Source organism: Lethenteron reissneri, chromosome 52, assembly GCF_015708825.2.
Source record: "Lethenteron reissneri isolate LAM-NWPU_2019-01 chromosome 52, ASM1570882v1, whole genome shotgun sequence".
In the NCBI taxonomy this organism is placed as follows: Eukaryota; Metazoa; Chordata; class Hyperoartia; order Petromyzontiformes; family Petromyzontidae; genus Lethenteron; species Lethenteron reissneri.
Genome location: NC_083830.1, coordinates 4,546,922 through 4,569,057, shown reverse-complemented (window position 1 = coordinate 4,569,057; position 22,136 = coordinate 4,546,922). Strand labels below are relative to the sequence as shown.

General features: G+C 49.2%; 1 protein-coding gene across 5 annotated transcripts in view; it reads right to left on the bottom strand.

The window, feature by feature from the left end:
- Positions 1-21,561, bottom strand: part of LOC133355997 (protein MTSS 2-like) — an 87,443-nt gene extending 65,882 nt beyond the window's left edge. For 2 of the 5 annotated variants that reach the window (XM_061573467.1, XM_061573468.1), the window contains exons 1-2: positions 21,223-21,561; positions 1,152-1,213 (exon numbers count right to left, since the gene is read on the bottom strand). In XM_061573467.1, the coding sequence (XP_061429451.1) occupies positions 1,152-1,213; positions 21,223-21,294 (134 nt within the window). In that variant the 5' untranslated portion in view covers positions 21,295-21,561. The remainder of the gene's footprint in view (positions 1-1,151; positions 1,214-21,222) is intronic. The other 3 variants (XM_061573465.1, XM_061573470.1, XM_061573466.1) reach the window with 2 other exon arrangements.
- Between the last annotated feature and the right edge of the window lie 575 nt (positions 21,562-22,136).

Genomic DNA, 22,136 nt, shown 5'->3' with positions numbered 1-22,136 from the left:
AAGGCGACGCCGACCGGACACACACACAAATGGTCCACTCTTGCACAAACGAACTCTCGGAATATTTAACCATAACACAGGTTTTAAATTTTGGGTTAGATTGCGTAAATATATATTGCTGTGTCGTTAAAGCCGCCAACACCCGACACAGCCAATTAGTATGGTTTGTCACTTTAACGCGTAGGCTTTCGCGACCAATATTATTCACAATCAACGTTTTTGGGTTTAGATCGCGTTTTTTTTTTACTGATTGGCCGTGTCGGGTGGTGGAGGGTTACGACACATTTATAAATAACGCGATCTAAACCCAAAAACGTTGATTATGAATGGTTTGTCACGTAAACAGAACGTGCCAATCCGTTACTACGTCCGCACGTATTTTTTTTACAGTGGTTAAACGCAAAGCATTAACCAGGCGGGGGAGTGGCCTGCGAGGTTCGAACTGCAAACCACTGTGCCGAAGCCACGAGCGTGCTGCCAGTCTTGTCCCGTGTGACTTTTGTTGGGATTCCCGGGGCGAAGGCTGACGTTGGTGTTTATACGCGCGTGTGTGTGTGTGTAGAACTGGCCTTCATAGGTGCTCGCTAACGGCACTTGTCCCAACAGTCTGTTAAGGCTATACGGGGGATCTTTGTAGAAAACTTGATTTGAAGCTTTCGTGACTGCAGGAATTACTCTTTGGTTCTTTCGGTAAAGTCACGTATTACCGAAAGAACCAAAGAGTAATCTTTGTAGAACTCCTTTTGCACCACACGTGACCAAGCGTGCCAATCGGGGGGGGGGGGGGGGGGGGGAGCACGTGGGAAGGGCATCGGTTTGACATCCGAACCCGAACCTGCGCTGTGACCACCAGCATGGAGAAGTTATGGCCACAACGTGACCGACACGGAACGGGGAGGGCCTTACGGACGCCAGAGCCGCGCGTTTTTTCTTTTGGTGCAGCTCTTTGGCAGCTTCAGGTATTGAGGCCGAGCACAGGAGAAGCCGAGCACAGGAGAGGCATTCTCGTGAGGGTGCAGCGCTCTCTCGGTGACGTTGAAGCCACACGACGTAACGCTAACACGGTTCCTATTTTTTTGTAATTTAACGGTGAAAAAGTGCGAGGGGGCGCCAACGAAAAGGTGGCCACAAAAACGGAGGGGGCGACGTACCGGAGCTGGGAGTGAAATTTGGTCGCTTTGTTTGTAAAGTCCTCCCAGACGGGATAGCTGCTCTGAAAACGACAAAAAACAACAACACGCAGAGTCGTCAAGGCGGCTTTTTTAAAATTAAAATTACACGACGAAAAAAAACAACAACCGTCCCCCGCAAAACAAACCTCGCGTCACGTTTAATGTAAAATCTATCTGCCGCGTTTCGGGCGGATATTTTTCAAGGTTTGGCCGCACTTTCGGCTCTTACAAAAAAAGCGTAAAAGCTACAAGAATGTGTTTTTCTCTCTCTCTCGAGAGAGAGAGAGAGGAAGAGAAAATAAGCGCGATTGTGATCTCTGGGTCGCGGCTCGCACGTCACGTGACTCCGCGGGCACTTTGCATGTGTAACGCACACGGTCAGAGTCAGGATATTTATTTATACTGCAGGAGGAATCCGATGAGCCATGAAGCTCTTTTTCACAGATGCCCAGTCGGGGCACGGAGTGAGAACGTCACAACAACAAACGGTACGGAAACACGATAGCAGTGCAAAGTACACGAAAGGTAAAAAAATCACCCAGACACGTACAAATAAAACTAAACCATCCTCATCCTACCAGGCAAAGCCCACTGAGATAGTAACTATTTTTTTTAGATGTGCTGGACACAACTAATTGAGGCCAATGCATATTTATTCACTTTGAGCAGCAGCAGCAATAGCGTGAGACGCAATCGTCTCTCCCGTGAGTTCGGTGGTCTTGAAAACAAGGTTGTGTTCCATCCTGTCATGCGTGGCACGGCCACGTGACAGGCAGGGCCAAACTGGGTCGTAGCTGGCAGTAGCCACTGAAAACTGGCGGCATCCCACTGTGGTTGGGACAGCTGGATCAATGTTAACCCAACGTTGGCCCAACCAACATTCCATGTTCGCTTCTCGTCTCGGTACATCTCTCTCTCTCGTGTCAAGATGTCTCGACCGTTATCTACATTGGGGTGCCACGGTCGCGAGATGTTAACTACATCGCCCGGTATGCAGGAGGTCGTGGGTTCAAACCGGACCCCTGACGGCTGCTGCTGTATATTTGGAGTTTGCGTGTTCTCTCTCTCTCTCTCTGTGGTCGCGTGGATTTTTCTCCGGGTGCTCTGGTATTTTCCCTCCACATTTAGAATCAACATCACACGTTTAGAGTATTTGGCTGCTTAGAAATGTTGTAACACGTTCATAAACTCACGCTCGAATTACCAAGGGCATTTATGGAAATCAATGCATTGTTCATTGCACATTGTTAATGGTAATACGAGTTTCTATTAACGGAGCTGGTAGGCTAACTTAATGACATGGCCAAAATATAATTTCTGTCTGGCCAGAAATTATATTTTCCCTGAACCAATTTTTATAAATTAGTCTGAAAAACATAACTACCAACCTGCACTGATCAGCGTGGCAAAGTATGGTCAATACAACCCCTATAACCTACACAGCATGGACAGGCCTTCCTCCAAAAGTGTATTTTCAAAGGGCTTCAAGTTACTATTCATTCGTGTATTTATAAAAATAAAGGGGCAGGAGGTGGAGTGGTGGTGCACGGGTGAGCACACTGCGCTTGCCATTGTTCATTTATTATTCCTTAAATATCCTGGGAGATTTTCACCAACACTCTCCGAATCCCGACGTGCCACTCGCCTCGTGACTTCCATTTCGTTGGGCCAACCCGAGTACCGTTAGTTCCGCGCCGGCGTTAAGACGCGGCAAAAGCGGCCGCCCGTTTTTTAGAGTTTGTACGTGTCCAAAAATGGTCACGCGACTACCCCCACCTCCGTAACGATCCTGCGGGCCAGCTTATTTACACCGCGGGTGAGGTCACGAGGCGCGCGAGGGGAGCAGGGGCGCACGGGGCGGCTGGTGGTTGCCGTGCACCTCCCTGGCGGAGGGGACGGCTCCTCGACAGCGGTAAACGTTGAACGTCGCCGCGCCAATGTTTGGGTGCAACGTGGATCCAACGGTTTCGACCTGGATGGGTGCCGCCATCCAGATCGGTGAGATGTTATCTCCCTCCCTGGGTGTGCAAGAGGTCGCCGGTTCAATCCCGACTACCGACAATGCCTGTTTGGAGTCTGTCTTCCCTGTGGTCGCGTGGATTTTTCTCCGGGACCTCTGATTTTTGCCTCCACATCTACAATCCACGTGCGCATAGTAATTGTACGTTTTCCGTGTGATGACGAGCCACTTCGTTGAGCTATCATTTGAAGCCAGGAAGCTTCTGAAAAATAGCTCCATGGCTCAGCGGGCCTTATCTGGCAAAAAAATAGTTTCACTTTAGTTGAGGCATGCCAACTGGAATTGAGGTCTGGGTTCTGTGCTGGTGCTAGAACATTGGAGGGGGAAGCAGGGGCTAAGCAGATATCATGTTTGCAACTCCTCTTGCAGCACCGTTAGATCTATAAACTCCTCGTGAAATGACAAATCAATGGAAATGTAGTGAGATGAGAGCAATCAAACTCAACTTAAAACTAAACTCTTGTTTTATTTTACCAGGCAAGCCCCATTGGGCGACAGAGCTCTCTTTTCAGAAGCGACCTGGCCACAAACGATAGCTCAACAAAGTGACTTATCATCATCGTGTGGAAATTCAGCGGCCAAAATGCTTCCACACGCTACACCGTCAGCTACGCCGTCACGCGAAAATACTGCACTGCAGCACGCGGTGGGGGATCGTGGGCAGTTAATTGGTCAGGGCAGATATGTGACGTTGCACTTTAATTGTAAAAAAATAATTGGAAGGGGCCGGATGGTTGCGTCGGCAACTTGGTTCGAAGGAGAAAACGGGAGCTAGCAATGCGTGAAGAGAGCCCCGCTGAGAAGCCAACACACTGTGCTAACCCGCGCTTTTATTTCTGAAATCAATAAAAAAAAATCATAAACACGCTGTCAAAAGTAATCACGTAATTAGATTGTTATATCGGTAACACCGAGCAATCACTGATCAGAGACTTGATTTGCTTTGAAACGGGAACCCTTTGAGCGGCGTTCGCCGAGAGCGAGCGCAGAGCTGAAAGCCGCGCGTGAGATCGAGATACAAAGGGGGTCCGAAACGGTGACGTTCATTATCACGCAAGGGCCCTTTCGTCAATCCACGCGGCAACACTTGACCACGCCGGCCAGCGCTGCCCCCTCCACTGCCCACAGCGTAGCCCCGTGGACACCGGGGGGGAGGATTTAGAATGCAGTGCAGTTGCGTCGGATTTCAAATGTGCGGACCCTCAAGCTGCCGTGCATTGCAAACAACCGAGACGAAAAAGCGTGCGACGTTGGGCAGAATGACCTGTGACGTGCCGCGCGATGGACACTCGGCGCGGTGCCCTCTCGCCAGGTCAGGCAGGCGTGCAGCTTGCTGTAAGGGTGCCACGGTGGCTATGAGATGTTAACTACCTCGTCTGGTGTGCAGGAGGTCGTGGGTTCGATCCCGACCCTGACGATGCCTGCTGGATATTTAGAGTTTGCGTGTCTCTCTCTCTCCCCGTGGTTGTGTGGATTTATTTGGCTGTCATCAATTTCCACGTGACGAGAAGCCACTTCGTTGAGCGATCATTTTTGATCGCTAGGTCGCTTTTGAAAAAGAGCTACATAGCTCAGTGGGCCTTACCTGCTAAAATAAAAACATAGTTTATAGTTTAGTACGTTTCACTGGTCAACTGAACCGCGTCTTGGCTGCTCCTGCCCCACTACAGTATTCTCGGGGCTCTTTGAACAGTCGACAGGCAACCAGGTGACCTTAAAAATGTCATCGAGTTCACTCACGGCCCAGTGTATACTAAGCCCACCCCGAGTTGCTCCGAAAAACCGAGTAAGCGTGGTCATAATGGCCCAGGAACGATGAAGGCTTTTTCGGCGCTAGCATCAGAAATATAAAAAAAAATGGGACGATTGGCCTAAAGCCAGACGTCATTGTTGTCTTAACAAAGCGGACAATGAGTCTCCTTCACATATCCCCCCACGTAAAAACTAGAAATCCACTTCAACCACAGGGCCTTCAGGCAGTGAATAACTTCAGCAACATTGATTCAATAATAAGTAAACCCTGCACCCGTTTCGACACACATTGTCTCATCAGCAGAGTCAGGCTTTGATTGACGCAATTCTGGGTGAACTGCCCGATGTTATTGGCAAGGATCCTCTATTTTTAAGATATGGGTCCCAGTTCGATGCCAAATTATATATATACCATAGAAAACACAATATAATTGTTCCGCGTCTTTTTGGATAATACGTGACAAAAATCTATTCTGTCGCTTATATTCTCTACAAACGCGCTCATTATTTTATGTTAATCGCGTTTTGGTCGACCCTTATAAATTAGAGTAGGACAGTCTAAAGTGGCACGAGTGCATCAATAATATCGCCATCCTCGTTCATCTGCCAGAAAGCAGCATGCCCTTTCTCCACAATCCAGGTTGCTCGTTCAGGTTCCGTCTAAATTTGTTGGATTTTAAACAATTATTTTTATAAATCAACGTGGGGCTCAAAATGTATCGATGCAACCCAGGCCACTCCTTGAAAATAAGGTGGGGGGCAATGTCATCTCCCCCGTGTCCCGATCGTATTAATTTCATTTGCTGGTTTGAATAAAAAAGGACATTTGACCAAGGCACCGCAGAGATGCAAATGCCGCAGCAGTTAGTGATGCATGCATAATTCATCGCAGCGGTAAAACATCATTTTGGTCCAAGGTGATGGAATGTTGACCGGTAACAAAAATTTATGTCTCTCATTTAAAAAACCAATCCGGGTTTGTGTCTAAAATATATGCAGAGAACACGAGATGGATAAACGGAGCGAGCCACATTTTATGAAATGATAACATGCGCTCTCCCTTACACTAAACTCTAAACAGTGCTTGATAAGATTTTTTGAAACACTGATGATAAAATGTATGGGTATAATAATTTCACTCCAACTGCCCTTCGCCCCTCCCACCACGATTCAATGGTATTGTAGGGATTCGGGGTCACGATGCAATACCAGATTCTTGCTTGTACATTGTGGTAACTGCAGCGGCCTCCAGCGGCTGGAAGGATAAGGTCGAAACACATGACCAAAAACTATAAATATACACACGAAATAAAAAGCGTCAGATCTTACACGCGTGATTTAATGCACGTATCGAGAGCTTGAAAATCAGTACAGCCCCTCCTGAAGGTGTCATTCATTTGGTCCGACGTGCTGGTGTAAGTAAATGAAACCCAGTTCCGTGATGATACGCCACATACGTAGTCCGCGAGCCCACAGCTGATATTTCACTTGCGTGCATTAATATGCAATGATCAAGGTCCACCGCCACAAAACGTTACCAGTTATATAGATATATATTTAGATTTCCTTCTAAGACCACAGTGTTATTGACGATCGTGTTGAGTTGTTTTTGTTATTTCTGCACCACTGCCGAAGCAGCATCGCCAAACGAAGATATTTCCGCTTGTCGGTACCACCCGAGTTGTCACAACTTCACCGGTTCAAAATGTCTTCGCGCAGCCAGTCGCGGTGAACTCTACGAAAACCATTTTTCGTTGTCCTTCTCCCGCGCGCGCACCTCCAATTATCACGGTTGGCTACGTACGGTGCGAAAGAAGTGTTAACATACACACAGGCAGTTGAAAAGAGTGGCGTTATGAAACAGTCCACTCTTATCGGCCGTAGAAGCAGCTTGGTTTGTTTAGCATGTTTAAATGCGATGCTGCGAGCGTGAATGCGACGGCGCTTTGAGTGGCAGATCTGCGGCCAAAAAAAACGCGCCACCGAATGTAAACAAAGACCGACATCGGCTTTGCCTGACGAAGGTTTTTGACACCTTATAAGGGGGGGGGGGTCTGTGTTCTTCACCAATTTTCAGAGGGGAGTCACCATTTGAGACCATCGGGGTTTTGGACATCATGACGACGACGATGACGATGAGGGGTGTTTTCACATTCGCGTATTGTCGGAGACGGAGGAGGCGGGCGGGCGGGGGATGCGTGGTTCGGCCCGTCAGGGGCCGGCACTAAAGGCCACCAGGGACCACCAGGGGCCGCCAGGGGCCCGCGGGCCTCTGCGGTGAAGAGACGCCGTTCTCGTGCGGCAATAACTTCTCCGCTGGCCCCCGTAGCCTTCGAGGAAGCATTCCATTGCCGAATGCCGCCGATCGGAGCCAACCCACCGCGGGCCCCCCCCCCGCCGCCCCCCCACCATCCAAAAACCGAGCCTGTGGCTATGACGGCCACGGGGCAGATCTGGCAATAGTTTAGACATTTTTAAATCCCCCGGTGAACGCACGCGCCGGTTGGGCGCTGCGGCAAGGCACGCGGAGAACGCAGCCGAGCCAACAGCTGCCCCCCCCACCACCCCCACCACCCCCACCCCAACAGCTTGGCGGTTCGGGGCAGGGCTCGGGGCAGCTGTGCCCTCTGCACATTCCGTCTGTGGGCCCTAAACCCTGAGCGGGGTGGTGAGCGGATGGGGGGTTGGGGGGAGGGTCAAAGCCCCCCCATCCCCCCCCCCCTACAAACCCATTCCCCATTTCCATCCGATCCAGCGGTGGCAGAAAAATATGACGAACGAAAATAAACTTTTTATTTTCACTTTAGCAGGCAATGAGCTATAAAGGTCTTCTTCTTGGTTCTTTCGGTAAAGTCACGAAGAAGGGAAATAATAAAATAATAAAAATTAAACATAATAAAATAATTCTCACGACGTTTCGGCCACAACGCAAGCAGCCGTCCTTGCGTTGTGGCCGAAACGTCGTGAGAATTATTTTATTATGTTTAATTTTTATTATTTTATTATGTCCCTTCTACGTGACTTTACCGAAAAAACCAAGAGGATGAATCCCTGCAGTCACGAAAGCTTTAAATCGAAATTTAAAGGTCCTTTTCAGAAGTGACCTGCTTATCACAAATGGTAGCACGTGGAAAATGTACAGCAGCCAAATACTCTTAAACGCGTCATGTTGGTTCTGAAACGTGGAGGGGAAAACCGGAGGACCCGGAGGGAAAAAAATCCACGCGACCACGGGGAGAGAGAGACACGCAAACTCCAAATATACAACAGCAAGCGTCAGGGTCGGGATTGAACCCACGACCTCCTTCATACCAGGCGAGATAGTTAACATCTCCTAGCCACCGTGGCTGTACAGTAAAACTGAATGTTGCTTATAAGGATGGTGCATACGTGTGATTGTGAGAGATTGCGAGGGGTTGCGTGTTATTGTTAGGGGTTGCGTGTTATTGTGAGGGATTACGTGTAATTGCGTGGGATTGTGAGGGGTTGTGAGGGGTTGCGTGCGATTGCATGCGATTGTGAGGGATTGAGGGATTACGTGTGAGGGATTGTCAGGGATTGCGTGTGATTGTGAGGGATTGTCAGGGATTGAGGGATTACGTGTGAGGGATTGTCAGGGATTGCGTGTGATTGTGAGGGATTGTCAGGGATTGAGGGATTACGTGTGAGGGATTGTCAGGGATTGCGTGGGATTGTGAGGGATTGTCAGGGATTGAGGGATTACGTGTGAGGGATTGTCAGGGATTGCGTGGGATTGTGAGGGATTGTCAGGGATTGAGGGATTACGTGTGAGGGATTGTCAGGGATTGCGTGGGATTGTGAGGGATTATGAGTGAGGGATTACGTGTGAGGGATTGTGAGGGATTGCGTGTGATTGTGAGGGATTGTCAGGGATTGAGGGATTACGTGTGAGGGATTGTCAGGGATTGCGTGTGATTGTGAGGGATTATGAGTGAAGGATTGCGTGTGAGGGATTGTGAGGGATTGTGAGGGACAAGCTGCGTCACTTGTGCACACAAAGCCCCTCAACATTGCATCCCGCACCCTCCGATTAGCACGCTTAGCTACGTGCGGTGCGAAAGAAGTTGCACGTTCGTACAGCACCACATCTTCAGTCGTCATCGGCTGTCCACGGTGCAGCAAATGATCGTTTCAAACGGTTGTCGTCTTAGCGGATTAAAGGAACATGCCCAGTGGGCTTAAGTACGAAAACGAAAACAAAAATGAGCGGGCGAGCGAGAAAGCTGAGATTGTCTTGTGAGCTTTAACTTTTAAATGTCTCCACGGCGACGAAAAGAAACGTGCTGCGTGCGTGTGTAAGTGTATGTGTGTAAGTGTGTGTGTAAGTGTGTGTGTGTGTGCAAGTGTGTGTATGTGTGTAAGTGTGTGTGTATGTGGGAGACAAAGGCGGTCGGGCGTGGTGCTGGCCACCCACCCCCTCGTGTACCGTGCCGGCCTTCATAGGTGCTCGCTAACAGCACTTGCCCCTACAGTCTGTTAAGGCTATACGGGGGATCTTTGTCTTTGTTTGTGTGTATGTGTGCAAGTGTGTATGTGTGTAAGTGTGTGTATGTGTGTAGTGGGGAGCGGTGGTGTAGCGGTTAGCGCGCTGCACCACGAACCTGGCGACCCGGGTTCGATTCCCGCTCACGGAGAACACCAGTGACGATTATCTGAACCGGTCCTGGGCTTCACCTAGGTTGACTCGGCCTCAAATGAGCACGTGGTGCGGTGTGTAAAAATCGCCACTGGGGAGACAAAGGCGGCCGGGTGTGGTGCTGGCCACCCACCCCCTCGTGTACCGTGCCGGCCTTCATAGGTGCTCGCTAACAGCACTTGCCCCTACAGTCTGTTAAGGCTACACGGGGGATTTTTGTCTTGTTTTTTTTGTTCGTTTGAATTTTTGTCTGCTTTAAATAGCGTGTGCCCTCATCTTTTGATCTTTATTATTTACAGGACTGCACGAATAGCGAGATGTGCCGTGTAGTTAGTGGGACTTGTCTGGACTTGCTTGAACCGGAGTGTTATACAGAAATAACTTGATTATGAAAAAAATTAATGCGATGTACATTTCGAAATCTAATCCTGATAACGACCGCTTGTGTTGCGATCGAAACGTCGTATTTTTTGTTATTTTCTTTGAACCTATCTATGTGACTTTACCGAAAGCCCCAAAGAATATGAATTCCTGCAGTCACGAAAGCTTTAAGTCAAAATTTAATTGTCAAATCCCTGAAATCGCAAACGATATTTGGGGTTTTGATTTAAAGCTTTCGTGACTGCAGGGATTCATATTCTTGGCTCTTTCGGTAAAGTCACGTAGAAGGGAAATAATAGAATAATAAAAAATAAAAATTTCTCACGACGTTTCGACTGCAACACAAGCAATCATCATCAGGTGTGAAATCCACAGCAAGAGGAATTTTATTGTTTTATATTTTTATTATTTTATTATTTCCCTTCTACGTGACTTTACCGAAAGAACCAAGAATATGATATTGGGGTTGTCTTTTTTTACATCGCATAAACCTGCAGCAAGGATAATTCCTTGCGTGTGACATTGTGGGGTAGGGGGATTATCTATGAGTTTCTTTTTCTCTTGACATTTACAGATTTCATTATTTGTGAGTGTTGGTTGTATGTGGGGGGGGGGGAATTTGAAATGTGTGAATGGCAGACACGGAGAAAAGGTTATAACTACCCAGGTGAGACCTGAGAAAAGTCCTACATTAATTAAGTGTAATAAATTAATGAATTCCAAAAGATTACTATAATCCCTCCGCGCATTAATGTCAATGCATGTCGATGTGATTTCTTAGAAATTAATACAAATGCCCGATGTGTCCTGACTTTTGGGCCACGCTGTATCCTCCATATATACCGAAACGCACACAGACACAAAATGTATCCCATGATGTAGCTGCTCACCCCGAGATATCAATGCTCTGATAGTGCATTGTCTTTGTGCTGTTCGCGTTTTGGCGTTCTCTCGTCTGACGTTGGTGAAACTAGGCCATGAAGAAGGGTGCCTCTGATGTAGGCCAATCAGCAGTTTCAAAGACAATGCCAAATACTATCAGAGCATTTGAGTTTGCATGTTCACCACCAAGTACGTGTGGTCAATGCAGACTTGATGTCTTGCACAAGGTATCTATTTGGTTTTTAAACATCTTAACACCTGGGGACCTCATTTGCCAGTAAAAATATGATAATTGGTTCTTTACCCTTCTATCTGGCAACAAAACTGACACCTTTTTGCAAGGAGTCATGTTTGCATAGACCGCAATACCTGCAGTCATAAATACAAACAAAAGACATAACTCTGATAATGTGCACTGTCCTTGAAGTTGATTGGTCCACACCCGAGACAGCTTTCCTTCGAGCCTAGTCTCATATTTATGACTGCAGGTATTGCGGTCTATGCAAACATGACTCCTTGCAAAAAGGTGTCAGTTTTGTTGCCAGATAGAAGGGTAAAGAACCAATTATCATCTTAACACCTGTTTTTACACGTACTCTTTGGGTCTTTCGATAAAGTCGATAAAGTCACGTAGATAGAAAAATAATACAAATTCACGACGTTTCGATGTCAACACAAGCAATCGTCTTCAGGTGAAAAAATACAGCAGGAGAACTGCTGAGGCAGGATAAATCTACGTGAATTTACCAAAAGACTCAAAGAGTATGAATTCCTGCAGTCACGAAAGCAGCTTTAAGTCAAGATTTAACCTCCTGTTTTATTACCAGAAAGGGTAGAACCTCTTCTTATGTTTCATGCGCACAGACTGTTGAAACCTGCTCCAGCTAGGTGGTGCTGTGTCAATACAGGAACTCCTCTACTTACAAACATTCGACTTACGAACTTTAAGAAAGATACGAACAAACCCGGTCCGTATGTCCAGTTGCCTGTTCGAACCGAGAGTCGTAAGTTCAACCACCGCGCAATAGATGGCGGTGATGGCATCTCCATCTGAAGAGCATGAAGAATTAGTGGCATCTACATCTGCAGAACATGAAGAACCAGTGGCATCTACATCTGCAGAACATGAAGAACCAGTGGCATCTACATCTACAGAACGTGAAGAACCAGTGGCATCTACATCTGCAGAACGTGAAGAACCAGTGGCATCTACATCTGCAGAACGTGAAGAACCAGTGGCATCTACATCTGCAGAACATGAAGAACCAGTGGCATCTACATCTGCAGAACATGAAGAACCAGTGGCATCTACATCTACAGAACACGAAGAACCAGTGGCATCTACATCTGCAGAACATGAAGAACCAGTGGCATCTACATCTGCAGAACATGAAGAACCAGTGGCATCTACATCTGCAGAACGTGAAGAACCAGTGGCATCTACATCTGCAGAACGTGAAGAACCAGTGGCATCTACATCTGCAGAACATGAAGAACCAGTGGCATCTACATCTGCAGAACATGAAGAACCAGTGGCATCTACATCTACAGAACACGAAGAACCAGTGGCATCTACATCTGCAGAACATGAAGAACCAGTGGCATCTACATCTGCAGAACATGAAGAACCAGTGGCATCTACATCTGTAGAACATAAAGAACCAATGGCATCTACATCTGCAGAACATGAAGAACCAGTGGCATCTACATCTAAAGAACGTGAAGAACCAGTGGCATCTACATCTGCAGAACGTGAAGAATCAGTGGCATCTACGTCTACAGGAGATTATACAACTTTTAAAGCCATTCCCCGTACTCTAAGTTCTTTCGGTAAAGTCACGTAGGTAAAAAATGAAATTTAAATTAATAAAAAATAAAAACAATAAAATCACGATGTTTCGGAGGCAACACAAGCTTCCATCTTCAGGTGAAACTGTCACAGCAAAAAATCTGTATCACCTGAAGACGGAAGCATGTGTTGCCTCCGAAACGTCGTGATTTTATTGTTTTTATTTTTTATTAATTTTAATTTCATTTTTTACCTACGTGACTTTACCGAAAGAACTAAGAGTATGAATCCTTGCAGTCACGAAAGCTTCAAATCTAGAATTAGTCCGTGCATATCCGCTTTGTCTCGCAATTAGGAAATGAAACATGGGCGAAGACCCCGGGGCCGGTCCAGGACTCGCTGGTGGGACAACGTCGCTCGGCTGGCCTGGGAACGCCTGGGAATTCCCTAGGAAGAGCTAGAGTCTGTGTATAGCAGTGTATAGTGTAGTGTAGTAGTGTATAGTGAAGTAGTGTAGTAGTGTAGTGTATAGTGAAGTAGTGTAGCAGTGTAGTGTATAGTGTAGCAGTGTAGTGTATAGTGTAGTGTAGTAGTGTAGTTTAGCAGTGTATAGTAATGTAGTGTATAGTGTAGTAGTGTATAGTGTAGTGTAGTAGTGTATAGTGTAGTAGTGTATAGTCGTGTAGTAGTGTATAGTAATGTAGTGTAGTAGTGTAGTGTAAAGTGTAGTAGTGTAGTGTATAGTGTAGCAGTGTATAGTCGTGCAGTAGTGTATGTGTATAGTAATGTAGTGTATAGTGTAGTAGTGTATATTAACTAGTGCTGGAGTCTGTCGCCAGGGAAAGGGAGGTCTGGATCGCTACGACTCAACACGCTGCTTCCACCGCGGCCCTCAACAGGACAAGCGGACTGAGAAACGAACGAACACCGATTATAGTTTGTCGATGTTCTTGCTGCTGTTGTTGCTGCGTTGTCAGTGGTGCGCAAGCAACAATCAAAACACAACGAATGTTCAACACGCTCGTCAACAAAACACGTTCGCCTTCAAAGGACAATATTCATAACAGCACATTTATGTGGGAATCAATATGCTATGAAGATACGTTGCCTATGATATATTTGTGATTGCTTTCAAGGCCACAGTGTTAATAATAAATGCGTTGAGTGCTTTGTTGTTGTCACAATCAGGAAGATTACAGGTCCGACAACCGGTGAGGGTGACTCTGCCCACCATCACCGAGGTGGCAGATAAAATAAGAACCACTTTGTGGGAGGTACCCTCACGGATATATCGTTCCATTCATTGGCTACCACATTCTGATAAGCTCCTCCCCCCTCTCCTCCCCCCTCAACTTGTATTTAAGAGCTTGCATCTTGAATCCCTGCCTCACTTGATGCAGCAAATCTGGCTGTGACGGTCCCACCTGATGACGGAGACTTGTGTTGCCTCCAAAACGTCGTGATTTAAAAAAACATTTTTTTATTAATTTTAATTTCATTTTTTACCTACGTTACTTTACCGAAAGAACTAAGAGTATATATCAAGGATAGGCCTCCGGTCCCTGTAATAAATGTGGAATTCACCATCACTCACTCAGACACTACAAATGGAGAACAGTGCAGCGCTAAGCCCACGGACGCCTGGTCGCAACCTCCACACGTTTCGTGTAACTTCGATGAGTTGTATTTATAATGTGAGGGTAATACTAACACTGGAAAAGAAATAACCCGGCACATGTCCCAATTAAAATGGACTTGCGCACAAATAATAACGATTCTGCGTCGTTTCATCAAGACTCTGTGTCGATTTCATTTGTCCAGGTGGAAAGGCGGCTGATCGATTCCTTGAACATATGAGCACTTGCCTAAGGATTTTCACTTAAGGATTTTACAATCAGTGGCCGGGTAGCACACGTGGCAACCGGCTCCGGCCACGTAACCGAGTGTTCGAATCCAAGTTGAAGCTACGCCCGAGATGAGACGGGGGTTCTCGCTCAAGTGTTGCGAGTTCATGGACTCATCCCGGTCACCAATGACATCAAAGACAAGGATCCCTCGTGTAGCCTTAACAGACTGTTGGGGCAAGTGCTGTTAGCGAGCAGCACCTATGAAGGCCGGAATAGGCACACGAGGGGGTGGGTGGCCAGCACCACGCCCGACCGCCTTTGTCTCCCCCAGTGGCTATGTTTACACACCATCACACGAGGTACTAATTTGAGGCTGAGTCGACCTAGGGGAGGCTCAGGACCCGGTTTAAATAATCGTCACTGGTGTTGGCCGTGAGCGTGAATCGAACTTGGGTTGGCGGGTTTGTACCTTAGCACGCTCGCAGCTGCACCACCGCTCCCCAACCAATGGCATCACACACACACACAAAAACCCAACCGTAATTTACATTTTTTTTTTCACAAGATTTTGTTAAATGTAAGTTCTGAGAATTCAAAAGAATCCCCATTGGTTCTGACTATCATGCGACAGGCATAACTCTCACAGAGTGAGAGGCGGGGGTGTGTGGAAAAGTACCCCCCCCCCTGCTGCGTGCGGATAGAAAAATACACAACGCATCCGTCATTAAACACTGTGGCCTTAAAAGGCAACACAAAATAGATGGATATCATTGGTGACATTGTTGGCCAATATCCCGTCACAGAAAGTAAATGAAGCAGGACCATTGCCCGAAACGTCGCCGATTGTACATCTATCCTTTTAAGGCCACAGTCTTATTGACAAAGGTGTTGATATTTTTTTGGGTAATTTGTACTTTGTGCTCGTGGGTCCATGCAACCCGAACTGTGGACCAGAGAGAGAGAGAGAGTAACCCACTGCGGCATGCACTCCTTCAACGGAGGAGGAGGAAACGGCAAAGCGACACGAACTCTCTGCTGAAGCCCTCTCGTCGTGACCAGCCGGAGACCTCGACGTTGGTGGCATTCAGCGCCTGGGGCAAAACTGCTGCCATCATACACGAGAATAAATTAAAATAAACATCATATTTTCAGGAGCTGTTATATTTAGAATATACAACACGGCCAGGGGAAACTTCCCATGAGCTCGAGCGAATTTTGTTATTAGCCGTTGCGATTGTTGTTGTTGTTGTTATCCTTCCTACTCCTTCCCACCCTGGCACCTCCGATGAGCACGGTTGGCTACGTGCGGTGCGAAAAGAAGCTCAACATACACACACACACGCACGCATACTACCAGGAGATCCGCCGGCAAAGTGAAACGTGCGGTTTAACGTGATCCACGGATTCATCTTCTTGGTTCTTTCGGTAAAGTCACGTAGAAGGGAAGTAATATAATAATAAAAATAAAACATAATAAAACAATTCTCACGACGTTTCGGCCACAACGCAAGCAGCCGTCCACGGAATTTCAGACTCGAGAACTCCCCCCTTGCTCCGGGTGGCGTGGGCATGTTCCCCCACACAAGGATGACCACCTGTGCATCGTAGATAAGGGGGCAACGTGGAGGGGGGGGGTCCTGCATTAACTCTGCGGTCATTGCACGGTCACGTGCCCCTCTACGCACATCGGCGACGATCGCGGATCGTATTTTCCACGATAGAGGTTTTGGAGTTAGATCCAGTGCCGGATTATCCTAGTGGCAAAAGCAGCTACATATTTAACTACGGGCCCCGCACTTTCAAGGGCCATGCGCTAAATGCTTTCAAGCTATGAATTCCGGTTCCGTAATGCTGTACTTGCTCTATTACTATAGTACTATTACCGCCTTCAACCAGTGGGTGTTTAAGGTTAGCGATGTATCGTATTATCCGGCTGTAGAGCAAATGTAAAAATACAATTACTTTACTATGCAAGTTGAAAATTTGTGTTTTAATATTTACGTGGTTTTTTTTTTATTTAGGGCCCCTTTATAACATATGCTACAGGCTGGGATCAAGGCGGAGGGGGGAGATAGCTTAATCCGGCACAGGTTCGATCGCGTGAATATAAACGCGTCGTTAAACCCGCCACCACCCGACACACCGGTGTGCTGAACGAGTAACGAATTGGCCACGTTTTGTTTACGTGACAAACCTTTACTAATTGGCCGTGTCGGGTGGTGGTGGTGGTGGGTTTAACGACACATTTATATATTTAACGCGATCTAACCCAAAAACCTCTGTTATGGATAATATTGGCCGCAAAAGGCGATGCGTGAAACGGATTGTATTTTGGTAGCGCGGCCCTCCTGTACTCCGGGGCATTTCAGGACGCCGTACACCGCATATCCCATTGCTGAAAACAACTCCCATCATCTACATCACACACACACACGTGCACATTGCGTGCTGGCGAGAGCAAAACAAAATGTATCGTGCTTACAGAACGGCAAGGAACTGGATCTGCTTTGCACAATCAAGGAATTGAATCTACGTGCGGTCCCTATCAACTAAACGAAAAACTACTTGTTTTTAACCAGGTAAGGCCCACTCAGCTGTACAGCTAATTTTGAGAAGTGACCTGGCCCCACATGATAGTTCAACGAAGTGGCTTATCACGTGGAAATGTATTGCAGCCATATACTCCAAGGGCGTGATGTTGGTTCGAATTGTGGAGGGGAAAAACCAGAAGACCCGGAGAAAGAATCCACGCGACCGCGGGGAGAACATCCAAATCTCCAAATACACAGTCATCGTCAGGGTTGGGATCGAACCCACGATCTCCCGTATACCAAGCGAGGTAGTTGACATCTCGGCACGGTGGTGCCACGTCTGCTGACCCCGCCACACCGGTGCTACAGGAACGCACGGAGGAGGGGTCCGGCTGCATGCGTGGCACCTCGTGTGTTGTCCCAACACCGTGGACAACAGCCACGAATCTTCAGTTCATTGATTAGGTATAGCCCTAATAGGGTTTTCCCCCTTTTTTCTGGCAACAAAACTGACACCTTTTGCAAGGATTCATGCTTACATTAACCACAATACTTGCAGTCAAATGCAAACAAAAAATAATACTCTGATAATTCATGCATTGTCTTTGAAACTGATTGGTCCACACCAGAGACAGCTTTCTTTAGAGCCTCGTCTCATATGGTGTTCGACCAGATGACGCCAAAAGGCGCACAGTTCAAAGACAACGCACTACCAGAGTAATGAGAAGGTCCCATGATGCAGGTATAGCCCTGTGAGCCATTCGACTCTTGAATCGGGTGCAACCGCAACAAACAAAAACATTAACAAGAAACATCTCAAAGTGACTATGCGCAAACAGAAAAATCCAGCAAAGTCTTCCAGAAAAAGCACTGCATATCAATGCTGCGTGCAAAAAGTCCCAGTGGGATGCAAGCCAAACAATAACAACCATAAGACAATTTAGATTAAAGTTATCAGTCTAACTCTGTACGACAAAAAACAAATATGGATAATCCAAAACTTTTCGAAATCACCAAAATAAAGATATAAAAACAACGTAACAGTGATCATAGGAACTGTGATTCAAATTTAACAATTAACGATATTAGCACCTGGCTCTTCGCACGCGCCGAATAAAGCTGCCGGCCGGACTCATCTAAACCGCCGTGCGTATTGGTGACAGCCCATGCATTCGTCGAACGCGGCGTGTCCTCGAACACAGGAGGGGATGTTTCGGGCAGGGCATTCATGATACACGGCACCTTGAAGCACAGAGACTTCATTTTGTCAGATTAACACGTAGGCTTTCGCGACCAATATTATTCATAATACATAGGGGTTTTTTTGGGGGGGGGGGTGGATCCCGTAAAAATATAGCGTGCTTCAAAAAAATGTTAACGCACAATCTGGTGTCGTTGGAATAAATCGAAATGGTGAACATATAAAAAAAACAGGACCTGTGTAAAATTTGACGGTGCGTTAAAGTGCAGGCGGTCGGTACCCATGATAGACACGTGACTCGTCTGCTGTGCCTGAAACGTCGGGCCAAAGTTGCATGTCGAACTTGGAGGCGTCATACAATGACGGGACATTGCCGTGCTGCACAAATAGAAAATAAATGAAAAACTTAGTGCGGCAAACAGAAGACTGCAATTGTGCTAGTGCGAGTAACGGATTGGCCACGTTCTGTTTACGTGACAACCCTCACTGATTGGCCGTGTCGGGTGGTGGCGGGTTTAACGACACAGTTATTATGGAGGGCATCTTTCGATTTAAAGCTTTCGTGACTGCAGGGATTCATCTTCTTGGTTTTTTCGGTAAAGTCACGTGACTTTACCGAAAGAACCAACAAAATGAACACCATCAGCCCGTACGATGCAGCAGGGTGCAGCAGCATTAAGTGACCCCAACAGATCGAGACGTTCATGTTGGAGACGGATCTGCCGCAGGACTGATTGCAGCAACGCTGCTATTTGGAGGTCTGTGTGTTTCTGTCCAGTCGCTGTTCCTCTTCGACTGTGAGATTTACACATACACACGCACAAAGAAGATACCTCCCCCCCAATCCTCCGTATAGCCTGAATATATTTTTGGGACAAGTTCAAATATTTGTGAGACACCTATGAAGGCCTGCCACGTGATACGATGGGGTGGGGGTCGTCAGCCAGCACCACGCCCGGCCGCCTTTGTCTCCCTGGTGGCGATGTCTACGCACTGCACCAGGTACTCATTTGAGGCCGAGCCTACCTAGGGGGGAGGCCCCAAGACCGGTTCAAACAATCGTCACTGGGTGTTGATGGCGGTGAGCGGGAATCGAACTCGGGTCGCCGGGTTCGTAGCGCTTCCCACACACAAACAACAAAAGCTCCCCCATGTAGCCTTAACAGACTGTTGGGGCAAGTGCTGTTAGCGATCAGCACCTACGAAGGCACGGACGGCGCACGAGGGGGTGGGTGGCCAACACCACGCGCGGCCGCCTTTGTCTCCCTAGTGGCGATGTTTACGCACCGCGACAGGCAATCATTTGAGGCCGAGTCGACCTAGGGGGGGGGGGGCTCAGGTCCGGCTCAGGTAAGCGTCACTGCTGTCGGTGGCCGTGAGCGGCAATCGATCTCGGATCGCCGGATTCGTCGCGCAGCAACGCGCTGACCCGTCACACCACCTCTCCCACCCCAACACTCGCACACAGACGCACAACAACACCGAGACATGCTCCTGCTGCTGCTGATGATGAGCAGCGAGCAATCGACATACACCGCAGACACACACCACAGACACACACACATCACAGACACACATCACAGACGACACACACACACCGCAGACACACACCACAGACACACACACCACAGACACACACACACTGACACACACACACCGCAAACACACCGCAGACACAGACACACACATCACAGACACACACACCGCAGACACACACCACAGACACACACACACGATGTGCGAGGTTCCTTCTCTCGTGCATCTTAAAGCGGAACGAATCAAAACACCGATACCGATCACCACCACCATCACCAATGCCCCCCCACCCAATCAAGCGCCGTGACGACAGGCGGACGATGCCACGCCGCTGATGACGGCAGCAGCAGCAGAGAGCCCAGTCGGTGGGACCCACCTCGATCCCGTGTGGGGGGCGGATTAATGGGAATGGGGCTGATGGTGGGGGGGGGGTAGAGGGGGTGGATGGGGGATGGAGGGGGAATGGAGGGGGGGTAGAGGGGGGTAGAGGGGGGGTAGGGGGGGTAGAGGGGGGGGTAGAGGGGGGGGTAGGGGGGTAGAGGGGGGGGGTAGGGGGGGTAGGGGGGGTAGGGGGGGGGTGGAGGGGGGGTAGGGGGGGTGGAGGGGGGTGGAGAGAGGGGGTTGATGGGGGGGTTGGAGGTGTGGTGGAGGTGATGGTGGACGGAGGGGTGGAGGGGGGGTGGACGGGGGGGTGGAGAGACAGACAGGGCTCGAGGCTGCGTCGTCCACACAGACATCGGGGTATGATGAGTGAGCATGGATGGGTGGTGGAGATGGTGGAGACGCAGCGATGGGATGCGGGGGGGGGGGCGAGGGGGGGGCTGTGGGTGAGAGAGCGGCTAAGAGGGGCTGGGGATGATACGGAGTGGGGGAGGGGCACGGTGGTGATAACGGAGAGATGTGGGGGGGGGGGAGAGAGATGTGGGGGGGGGAGAGATGTGGGGAGATGTGAGGGGGGGGGATGTGAGGGGGGGGGGGAGATGTGGGGGGGCAGGCCGGCAGAGAGACGAAGACGTGAGGATGATGGAGAAAGGAGAAGAGGGGAGGGAGGGAGGGAACGCGTCAATGACGGGGGAGAGGCTGGGATCTAGGCGGGGGAGGGGGGAGATAGCGAGGCGCTAGAGCGGGGGGGGGGGGGGGGGTAGGTGAACCACCACGGCGATAGGGACGAGTGCGATGCACGGAGCGGACGGTGAAGAGGGTGGGGGGGGGGTCGACACAGCGGCGGTCACAAGAGGGCGCGTGGATGGAGGGAGACACGGGAGGGAGAGGCTGGAGCAATGATGAGGACGAGGGGAGGGGGGCCAGGGATGGAGCCGCAGAGGCGCTGGTTAGGAGCGCTGGCGACGCGTTGACGAACGAACGAACGACGACGCAGCGGCAGGGAGAGACAAAGGCGCGCGGGAGACAGTGGCGTGTGGGGTGGTGGGGGGTGCTGCTGCCCGTGTCGTCACCTTCATGTCGTTCACGATGCTCTGGAAGAGTCCGCCGAGCGCGTTACACTCCCTCTCCAGAGCCGTCTCCATGGCTCCCTCCTCTCCTCCTCCTCCCTCTTCAACCCTCGTTTTTAACAAAAAATCTCCTCCACCACCACAACCACCACCGCCGCCGGTTTCTCCCCTCGTCGTTCCGAGGGTGCTCAGCTCCGCGCCGCCCTCTTCATGGAGCCCGCGGTCTCAGCCACGGGGAGCAGGCGGCGGTGAGAGCGCAGAGAGAGAGACGGAGAGACGGAGGCAGCGGACGGAGAGCAAATGCGGAGAGTTCCCTCTGCTGACCAGCTCCCTCCTCCTCCTCCTCTCGCTCGACACTCCCCGTCCCCTCCTCTCCTCCTCCTCTGTCTCCACCCACCACGCACCCTCCTTGACGCTCCCCGCTCTCACCCTGCGCCTTTCTCTCTCTCTCTCTTCTCGCTCGCTCCGCGTGCGAGTCGCGCTCTCTCGCTGCGTCTCTCCCCCGTCTCCTCCTCCTGCTCCTCGTGCACGCAGCGGAGACACGCCAGGGACGACGCCCTCCGGCCACACCTCACACGACCACAACCCCCGCCCCTAACCACAACACCAACACTAACCACACAACCACAACACCACCACTAACCACACAACCACAACACCAACACTAACTACACAACCACAACACCACCACTAACCACAACACCACCACTAACCACACAACCACAACACCAACACTAACCACACAACCACAACACCACCACTAACCACAACACCACCACTAACCACACAACCACAACACCACCACTAACCACAACACCAACACTAACCACACAACCACAACACCACCACTAACCACAACACCAACACTAACCACACAACCACAACACCACCACTAACCACAACACCACCACTAACCA